At 32.4% G+C, this 10,768-nt stretch overlaps 4 protein-coding genes across 4 annotated transcripts; 3 read left to right on the top strand and 1 right to left on the bottom strand. All coding sequences in view use genetic code 12, as the record gives it.

The window, feature by feature from the left end:
- Positions 1-64: 64 nt before the first annotated feature.
- On the top strand, positions 65-3,699 carry J8A68_000784 (uncharacterized protein; the record flags this gene model as incomplete). The annotated part of the gene is made up of 3 exons (XM_049410495.1): positions 65-614; positions 981-1,031; positions 1,460-3,699. 3 exons carry the CDS (start codon positions 65-67, stop codon positions 3,697-3,699), a joined length of 2,841 nt encoding a protein of 946 aa, XP_049265996.1.
- A 135-nt stretch (positions 3,700-3,834) lies between these two features.
- ERV25 (Erv25p) lies at positions 3,835-4,419 on the bottom strand (the record flags this gene model as incomplete). Its single annotated transcript, XM_049410496.1, has 1 exon — positions 3,835-4,419. One exon carries the CDS (start codon positions 4,417-4,419, stop codon positions 3,835-3,837), a length of 585 nt encoding a protein of 194 aa, XP_049265997.1.
- A 2,575-nt stretch (positions 4,420-6,994) lies between these two features.
- On the top strand, positions 6,995-8,026 carry OAC1 (Oac1p; the record flags this gene model as incomplete). Its single annotated transcript, XM_049410497.1, has 1 exon — positions 6,995-8,026. The coding sequence occupies one exon, from the start codon at positions 6,995-6,997 to the stop codon at positions 8,024-8,026; it is 1,032 nt and encodes a 343-aa protein (XP_049265998.1).
- Positions 8,027-8,812: 786 nt separating this feature from the next.
- On the top strand, positions 8,813-10,619 carry MUB1 (Mub1p; the record flags this gene model as incomplete). Its single annotated transcript, XM_049410499.1, has 1 exon — positions 8,813-10,619. A coding segment is annotated over one exon (1,807 nt), but the record flags the coding sequence as incomplete, so codon positions are not given.
- Positions 10,620-10,768: the final 149 nt, after the last annotated feature.

Raw genomic sequence — 10,768 nt, forward strand, 5'->3', positions numbered from 1 at the left:
AGAGGAAGAAGAAGAACCAAAAGATCTTACTTTAAATCAACTTATTGAATTCTTTGATAAACTTATGATACCTAAATGTTTTATTGAAGATATTATAAATTGTATTGATTATTATAATTTAATTATAAAACCATCATCATCATCATCAAATGGTGGACTTAAATTAGATCCATTAAATCCTAAACAATCAATGACTATAAGTTTAATTCAAGCTTATACAATTACCAATAATGTAAATAATGATCTTAATAATATTATTGATATTATTGATATTGATAAATTATTAAGAAATGTTAATCGGTTAATTAAATTTAGAAATAATTATAATCATATTCAACAAAGTTGGAAATTATTTGTCATGAGTTGTTGTAGTACCACCAATATTGAGAACGATCGACATATTGAAAATTATAAACTTACATTACCTGATCTTAAAACAATCAAAACAAACTTAAACCTAGACAACCCCCAAACCAATGAATCTTTCTTAATAGATATGTTAAGTTGTTGTACTCATGATTCAAATGGTCATATATTAAATTTCGATTATACAAAGAATAAACATGGACCTCATATATCAATTAAAGATTTTGCCGAAATTTTAGGCAATTTAGGTGAATTAGATTAACAGAATGGATTATTATGAATTTCAACAAATTGAATCCAATTCATATGTTTATATTTCCCAATTATCTTCCCCGATGGATGATTCTTCATCGTGGATAATTCAGGATCAGATTCAAGGGTTTCAATTGCATCAATTCCATCGATAATTCGTCCAATTGGAATATAATTTTCTTGTTGTTTCTGTTGTTGTTGGAGTGAATCTAGATGTTCATTCGATAGGAGGAAGAAGAATTGAGAACCAAATTCATTAGATGAATTATTTATGACATATAATGTTCCACGACCATGCGGTATTTGTTCTTCTGATTGAATATATATATCGTCGATATCATGGGTGTCTAATGTATTATTAGGATCAGCTTCAGACGAATCTAGACTCTTGTTGGTTGGTGAACCTGTTTGTAGTATGAAGTTGGGTATGTATCTTAATATCTTTATATTGTTATAACTACCCTTGGCACAATGTCTTATGAAATTTTCAAGTGGTTTGGAATGAGTCTTGGTGGTGATTGAAAGTTCGACTTTTATATTTCCTGTAGTTGTATGAAACTGAATATGTGTTAGTAAATTATATTTATAGACTAATGCACTATAAGATTACATACTGTAAGTGACATTATCGTTCGTCTTCTTTCTCTTCTCTTGTTTCCTCTTCCTCTTCTTCTTCCAAACGCGTTGAATCAAAAGAATTAACATTTTTTTTTCCAAACGTTCAAAAGTGTTGCCAAATTTGCTTCCCACCACCCACCCTACCCAACCAAACCCACGAATGTCCAGTGTTACCGGTGTTAGTGTTGGTGTTGGTCTCTCCTTCTTGGAGAGAAGGCCATAGAATCATTCCATGAATCCCAAACAAAATTGATCGACCGTCTAATCCCCGAAATCGGTTCGCAACAACAAGACGAAATCACCCAAAATGAAATCAACATCAACAGTGCCATCCAATTCGATGAACTTCTATCCCATCTAGAAACGTCCTTCAAAACAAACACCTCCCTCGTTGCTCCTTCTTCTTCTTCATCATATGAATACCTTGCCTGTCCTTCACCTGATGTCTTACGCGTTTTATTCACTTTGGCTTCACGAGCACCGAATACGAATTGGACCCTGGGGAGTTCGAACCTAGATGGAATAGTCACTAGTAATGAAGTGGTCAAGAGTGTGAATATAGGCTATGATACATCGTTATATCGTACTTCGTTGAATGAACGAAGTGGGGATATAATTAGGAATTATGTTGAGATAATTATAACTGGTAGAATTAGTGATATTGGAAGAGATAGATTATATGGTAATATTTGTGAATTTTTGGGAGATTTTATTACCACTAGACCGACTTCGACTTCTTCTGTATCGGGTCTTAATGGTAGGCCAATGAGGAAGGCGGCTGTTGTTCCGACTGGGCCTGCTGTTCTTGCAAGTTCACCGACGAAGAAACGAGATATTATGACTATTATTCGAGAATCACCAAAGAAGAAGAAGAAGAACCTGGATATAATTATTCCAGAAAGTGAACTTGTGATAATCAGTGATTCTGAACAAGAAGAATCAGTGAATACAGTTAAGAAAGAGAATAAGGTTGAAGAACCAAGTATATCAGCCATGGAGAAAGAAGTTCAGAAATACCAAGATTTTGGATTATCCATAAATAATAAACCGGCAAATATGTTCGAAATGGAAGATCGAGGAAATATCAAGAATCCATTCTTATTGTTAAATGATGTCGATCAACCTTCAAAGAAATCGAGAAAAGATCAACAACAACAACAACAACCAGTTGTGAAAGATAAATGGGATCATATTCGAATTTTTGATGAGGTTATCTTGAGTAAGAAATTAAAACCCACGAATTTTACATTATGGAAATTAGTTAATTGGGCCATGTATTGTGCTGGGAAAGATCGAGATATATTTGATTCAAATTATCGAAATTGTCATTTAATTTATCTGACTCATAATTCTGTCCTATCTTGTATATTTTCCATAATTGAATATAATCTTGTGGAAGAATTGACAAAATTATCCAAACACCCTCATGATCCATTGGAATGGATCTTCAACCAGTCGGAGAATATTCGAAGATCGATCTCACAACAAATAGAATCCAATAGTGATATTCTATTACTGGTCCTAATGACTCAATTATCATATTTTAAACGAGGTTGGTATGATCGCTTGATCGAGAATGTATTCAATGGATTCACCACTACTCATTCTTCTTCTTCTTCTTCAACCCCAACCACCTGTTATGAACATGAAAAGTTCTTATTACGAGATGATGAAAGTATCAAACAAAAAACTAGACTTGTTCGATATAATTATTTTAATGATTTAATGGATTCGATGAAACTTCGATTTAAAATCACCAATATGGTTTTTTATTGGTCATATTTCTTTGATTTCAAGACTCGGGATGGAATAATTCGAAGTAAATCAGAATCATCAATTGGAAATTCATTATCTCCAACTATACTCATCAAAGAAATCGCTAGTCGATTTATAAATATTGAATGTTATTACTTAGAAGAATTCTTCCAATGCATGTTTAGTCCAAGTGTTATCCCTCAAAAGTATCATGAATTATTTTTAATCAATCTTTCTCAAGAAATCTTGGAGAAATTGACCAATTCATTCCAATTAAAATTCAATCTTTGTGAGAGATTAGATAATTCCGATATTACCAATAGTAATAATGACTTGGATTGGAGAAGAAATAAATTACGACTTGTACTTAATTGGATAATCAATGATGAGATCTATGAACAAATCACTGAGGATGAAACATATCCTTCATTTGCACATTTTAATCAAGCTTGGCTTAAATTGAATTTCCTCTTGGGTTGGATGTTGGGTGTGGTATTGAGAGATGTGAAGCCATGTCTAGAACTGTTGGATATTGATCTGTTATTGAATACGTGTGTTTTGATGGACGAGAGAAGGATTGAGAAATATAGAACGTATTTAACTCAGGTTGGTATCAAGAAGTTTTCCCTTTCTCAAGATGAAGTTAAAGAGAAGATGGAGAAACAGAAATGGGAGAATTTTAAAGTGATTATGGAAACTTCCTTATGAAGATAGTTGATTACGTTATTGTTAAATTAATTAATAGAAGAAAGTAAGGGTTTATACTTGTATATGTTATAAAAAGACAAAATATATTTACATACTTTTGTTTGGAGGGGGGGGAGGCGTGGTTGGATTGGGATTCTAAATAATATGTTTAACTTTAAAGTAATGTCTCAAGTATTGGACTTGCCAAGCACCCAAGGCAATCAAAGAGAAAATAATAATAATTGAAAACCATTTGACTCTAGAATTGGTGGATTCATTAGTATCTCTCATTCTTTCTTCTCTTTGTTTCAAATATTGTAATTCTTGAACAATTTCACTGGTTAATCCTTCGATTCTACGTAATTCAATTTCAATAGGTTTTAATTTCTCAGTTGCTTGTAAAGCATTCCAATCTCTTGCAGCTGCACCACTTTCAATATCCAATTCAATCGATCTAATAAAACTAATTCGACTATTCTTACCCCATTTCTTTTCTTGATAATTTGTAAAACAAATATCAAAAGCAGCATTATTATGACTTGTAAATGCAACCTTTACTTCTCCCAAAATATCCTTTTTATTTCTATATTCATTACCTACCGAATCGGTAATTTTTAAATCTAACCGTTGTCCATCTCCTTTTCTCCCATCTGTTTTGATGTTGACAACAACCATTTGATTCTCAGCTACAAAATCACGAATACAAACTGGTTGTGGGTTTGGTAAGGCGGGGATTTCCATATGTAATGCATTGATTACTTGAGTAAAGAAGAATGCTAGTATATATATGATGGATAACAATGACTTCATTGTGTGTATATTGGATTCTTCCTATATTCTAAAGTCCTATATAAATTAATTGATGGGTTGGGGTGGGGGTAGGACTAACTCAACTGAACTGAACTGAAGAAAGCGATTGATTAAGATCAATTGTATGAAATTTGTTGTGTGAGTGAGTGAGTGAGTGAGTGAGTGAGTGAATTGCGTGTCCAATTTACCAAAAAAAATGTGAAAAAAAAAGAGCTCTTTTTCACGCATAAATAAAGCAAAACACTAATTACACTACGCGTTGACTTATGAAACCATTCACTTATAGTTATTTCCTAAATAGGAAATCATAATTCAAGTAACAATTCCAATCAATTTAATTAATTTTTCAATGTGAAAGAAAAAAAAAAATTCACTTCAATATCAAAAACCAACCATTTTCCATTTGGATAAATCCATTCAGAACAAAAGACAGGCAAAAATGGCAAAGAAGTCAGCTACAACTATGATAAAGCTTGTTTCCACAGCTAAGACAGGATACGAAAAATGGTTTAAGATGCCAAGACATACTCAAAAATTACAACTTGTCTTGTATGATCCACGAGCAAAAAGACATTGTTTGTTTGAAGAAGGAAAGAAGAGAAAGATAGCGGAACTTCCAAAGAAGGATTATACTAGAACTCATAGGTAGACCGCCAATGTCCAAAAATGGATTATTTTGTATATAGCTGAATCTGGACTTAGAAGTGTGCTGGATAGGGTCAGATTTATTTGTTTGCATATAGAGAGAAGAGGTTTTATATTTAAGAATAAATTTACGATTATTAATGTTTCATATTGTTTTGCAAGTCCTTTTCTTTATTCAATGTGGAATTATGTCTGGACAAACATCTATTTAAATGGGTATTCATTGTTACTGCCACCATTTCGTTTTTGAGGCTTCTAGTCCGCCATATTTTGTATGCTTTAACCATCTCATTATCACCAATCATAGTAGACATATTGTTCCGATTACGAATCATATACTTTTGGGTAATAGCACTTATATCCATGCCAGTTACATAAGTTTTCTCATCTCTTTTGTCTTAATTCATCTGAAATCACATGAAAAAACTCTTGAGCTCAGTGCAATTTCAATTCGTGCATCCACGCTCCGGAGAATATGTAATTCAACTTCTTATCTCTCCAGTTGGTTTGACTCCCATATGGAAAACAACTCGACAAAGATCTAAAGTGATCCCAGTGGGTTTGGATCACTGTATAAAAAAGCAATGCAAGAATCCCCTGCAATTCATGATAAAACAACCCACCGCCATAGGTACCATTATTAGCTTCTCTGATCTTGGGATAAAGATGCTTGAAAGCATATACTTGAAATGTGATACTATCCTTGGATGCATGGGGAAAATCGATTTTAGATAAATGCGAGGTTCCAACTGAGTTTTCATTTTTTTTGCAATTGGCCAACACCTTTTCAATTTACATCTTTCTTAATGGATTTTGAATTGAAGTTAGTTAACAAAAAAACTCATAACCCTTTCTTGTCTACTTTCTTGGGAAGTTTTCTTAATGATTTAGTTATGTGAAACAAAATGAATGGATGGCAATTGGTGGTTTTAAGTTAGTTAATAATGAGCCTTTTCTTTATTTTTAATCTTTGCAACCTAATTGGTTTTTTTCAGTGTGGTGTATTTACTGTATAAGCTAAAATAACGGGAAAGGAATTAGCATCAATTCCTGATTAAATTTATGATTCTCTTCAATTAAGATATATGGTTTACTTTATAGTCACGAATTGATTATTAGATTACAATTTTATTTGATTAAATGTACTTTAACAAGTTTTTTGTAGAAACCTCACCAATTTTTTTTTTGGTTGTTTTTTTGCAGTCATTAATTTCAGGTGAATCAATAAATGAATTGTTAATTTAATTACTATAGACTATCCAAAGCAACTCTTGAATATAAACACAAAAAGAGTGGATAGTTAAACATTCCAATCGACAGCTCAGTAAATGATTTTAATCGTTTTGGAACACCGACTTGCACATTCTTCCAAATCCAATTTGAAATCTCTATTCTTTTTTTGCAAAATAATCAATGTAAAATCAGAAGAAATTATGATAAATTACTTTATTGTACTTTATTGATTGGTAAAATCAACCGGACATGAAATAAAGCTGTAAAGAGGTATTGCCAATGATTAGTTTAGAAACTAAAAGCTAGCACTTGTTACATGTTTTGCAACCAAATTCAAAAAACGATGCACACAATACCAACAAAACAATTAATCCGGTAACGGCCAAGCCACGTGATATAGTCGTGACTTTCACCTGCAATTCAGGTGATAATTTTTTTTTGATAAAATTCGGCCCGTTGGAGATTCTTTTTTTTTTTCTTTTTCTTTTTTTAAGTTTAGATCCGAAACCACATTTTTCAAACGGGATCAAATTCAGAACCATCAGTTCTTGTTGGAAGAAACGCGCAAGATAATCTAAAAGAGAGAGCGATGAGTCTGAGCGAATCGACCTTGTTGGTGCCTACAACCATGGAGATTAAGAATCCAGTTGCAAAATTACAACAACAAGAAACAGTCGTACCCAAGAAGAAAACCAATGCAGCTGAAAATGTGTCAACGTTGGGGGGATTCCTTGCTGGAGGAATTGCAGCATGTGGTGCGGTTACATTCACTAATCCTATTGAACTAATTAAAACAAGAATGCAATTACAAGGTGAACTTACTAAAGCATCGAAAGATGCCGTGAAATTATACAAGAATCCAATTCAAGCATTTGCAGTTATTTATAGAAATGAAGGTATTGTTGGTTTACAACAAGGATTAATGTGTGGTTATTATTACCAACTAGGTTTAAATGGTTGTAGAATTGGATTATATGAACCTAGTAGATATTATCTTACAAAATACATTAATCCATCTAAATTTGATGAATTTGGAGTTATACCGCAAAATTTACCGATTAATGTTATGGCTGGGTTTATTTCTGGTTCTGCAGGGGCTGTATTAGCATCACCATTCTTTTTAGTCAAGACTAGAATGCAATCATTTTCCAAGGCTGCCACATCTTCCCTGGGATTAGCAGTTGGACAACAAACATATTATAAAAGTGCATGGGAAGGACTTGCACAAATCTACAAGGCCGAAGGTGTTAAGGGACTTTATAGAGGAGTGGATGCGGCCGTATTAAGAACTGGTGCTGGTTCAGCTGCCCAACTTCCAGTTTATAACTTGACTAAGAACTTTTTATTGAAGCATGATCTTGTTGAAGATCATTCAATTGGATTACATTTTGCTTCATCTTCAATGGCAGGATTAGGGGTAGCTATAGTGATGAACCCATGGGATGTTATACTTACAAGAATGTATAATCAAAAGGGAAATTTATATAGTGGACCAATTGATTGTTTTAAAAAGACAATCCTGATTGAAGGTCCTGGTGCATTATATAAAGGGTTTTGGGCACAATTATTTAGAATTGGACCACATTCCATTCTTACATTAATGTTTATGGAACAATGTATGAAAGCAATGGTTAAAATAGAGAACCGTTTGGGATTTTAAAGTTTTATAGATTGAATAAATATTTATTAGTTATAGAGAGAAAGTTTGTATTAAAATACAGTTATTAAATAATTTAAGTAATGACTATATCTTGTATCACGTGATAAAGGTAGTGGCAAACAAACAAATCACCATCAAAAAAATTAATTTTAATCAAGAAAAGAAAAGAAGGTGGTGAATCTTGGTGATTGATGTCGCCCCCCAGCCCATCCATCGTCTTCCTTTTTGATGATTTCTTATTTAGAAATATCAAAATTATAATAAATTAATATAATGAAGGATTAACAAGGTTGGGAATTCTTTACTAATTATTATTAACTAAATCTATTCTTCTCTTCCCAATTAAAAATTTATCTTTGTTTTCATAATTATTAATTTATTCATTTTTTAATAATTTATTAAGGGAAGAAAAGTGTTTGAAATTTTTATTTATTTTAACTGAATAAATTAAAGTGTGACTAAAGACAATTTCTTCCATCCAAGAATATCCTCTTTCCTTTATTTGTCCAGAACTACTAGTTAATCTACTTCTACTATACTACTACTACCACTACTACCACTACCACTACTATTACAACAGCTACCACTGTAGTTATTTGTAATATTGATCATCATCCTTGTAACAAACCAAGAACTTTTTAATTATTTTTGTTTTGGCACTGAAAAAAAAAAAAAAAAAAATTAATTAAATTAAAAAATTCTAACGGCAAACTTTCAAATAAAAGGATTTTCCATTTAATCAAAATCATTTGAAGGTATAAGAAAGATTTTAGGAATGGCAATAGAATGCGGGACTCAAATTATAAATCAGTAAACAATAATAAAGCAGCAGTCACAATCACAACAAGTTTATATGACAGAAGAGCCCTTGATGTTACATCAGATAAACCATTAGTAAATTCATTGAATTATTTAACTTATTTTGTATCTTCCCTGGCAAAAGTTCGAGAAACATTATCGGTTGATGGTGGTATTGAAAGATTAGTTGAGATTTTACATGAATGTCATAATACAGATTTTAATATCCAAGATCAAAAATGTAATAGTGAAAAGAAATTACTTACTGCTTGGAAATGGACACTTGCATTTCAATGCTTAGTTCTTGCAGGTACAAGAGGAACTGAAAAGATAAGACAGAAAGTCGTTAAAGCAGGAATACTTCCCATAATTGCCACAGTACTAGATAATTATTTATCATTAAATGAACGAACATTCTTACATGCCAACGCTAGGCAAGGATTGAATCCAACTCAACAACAATCTTACGCACCCAATATCCAACCACAATCGGAAGTCATACCCAATGTCTTTAGGGCATTTCATGAATCTCAACCGGAAGACATTGAACAACCACTGCAAATGCAAAATCATCCTGAACCAATCCCCAGACAGAACATAAGGGGCCAATTTGCCGCTTTCAATAATCAATTTGGAACAGACGGCAATGATACACCGCTTCCTACAGAAGCTGCATTTCTGCAAGCATTTATGAATCATTTTAATTTCAATTTTAATCTGGACAATTATCAAAATTCAATTCTGGCTGCAGCAGCTGCCATTGAAGCTACATCTATATCTAATACTACCATCAACTCCACCACCACTACCACCAACACCATTAATTCAAATCGTCCGTTTTTCCACAATAGTCATGTTGATAATTTGACTAGTGATGATTATGAGAATTTAAGTGTTGAACAATTATTTAAATTGATACGAATAACAGCATCCGCCCCACCACCATTCAAAAACGAGAACCAGCATCAACCTCCATCACCACAACAAACAAAACATAATACAATCAGTAATGATATAAGAAGAAGATATATTATTGTAAATATATTACATAAATTGAAACAAGAAAAACAGATGGAAATGTTAGACGATCGATTTTTTAATGATTGTGATTACAATATGGACAGTAATTTACAATTTCTTGCTGATATGTATGCAAGAGATTTCGAAATTAATAATAGACAGATTAGCACCAACAATAATAATAATAATAAAATCACCGTTCGGAATTTCACTGAGACAGGAGTAGTCATTCCTAGAGATGATGACGTTGTGTGGTCATTACAATTACTTGCATATATTTCAAAATATCCTTATTTGAAAGATGTCCTACAAAACACTCATATTGTCACTGATATGAGCATTAGAGAAAAACATATGAAATTATATTTAGAAAGACAAATGAAACTTAAAATGAAGAAGACATTGGCCATTAAATTGAAATGTAATCTGAGTCCGAAATCCACAAAAACAAAAACTACATATTTGGAACCATTTGATCCTTCGCCATCAAATTCACCCCAAATGTTAAGTCAATTACAAGATGATAATTTGATATTGGATGAGGATAAATTTGAATTATGTAGTAAAGCAGGTCTAACTGAAAACGCCGAATTGGAAGACGAGGAAGATAGCGAGGATGCTGAAGGAGAAGATGAAGAAGAGGAAGGAGATACACTTTCCAATGGCAGTGGAAGTGTGGATGATGAGATGATGATGAACAATCTTGCTAAACATGGCAGTAACACAACAAGAACAGCCAATAAGGCTAGTAACACCACCCCAGATGACTATTTAAGTAAGCTTTATGAATCAATAGTAGATTGTGAATCGATTGTGGATGATTTAGAACGTGAAATAAGTTTATTTCAAATAAATGAACGAATGAACAAATTTATTGAAATCGAAAGCAAAAGTCTTCAAAATACAATCATATCTACTCGAAAA

This window comes from Hemisphaericaspora subhashii, assembly GCF_019202705.1.
Source record: "Hemisphaericaspora subhashii strain CBS 10753 chromosome Unknown scaffold5, whole genome shotgun sequence".
Lineage (NCBI taxonomy): Eukaryota > Fungi > Ascomycota > Pichiomycetes > Serinales > Debaryomycetaceae > Hemisphaericaspora > Hemisphaericaspora subhashii.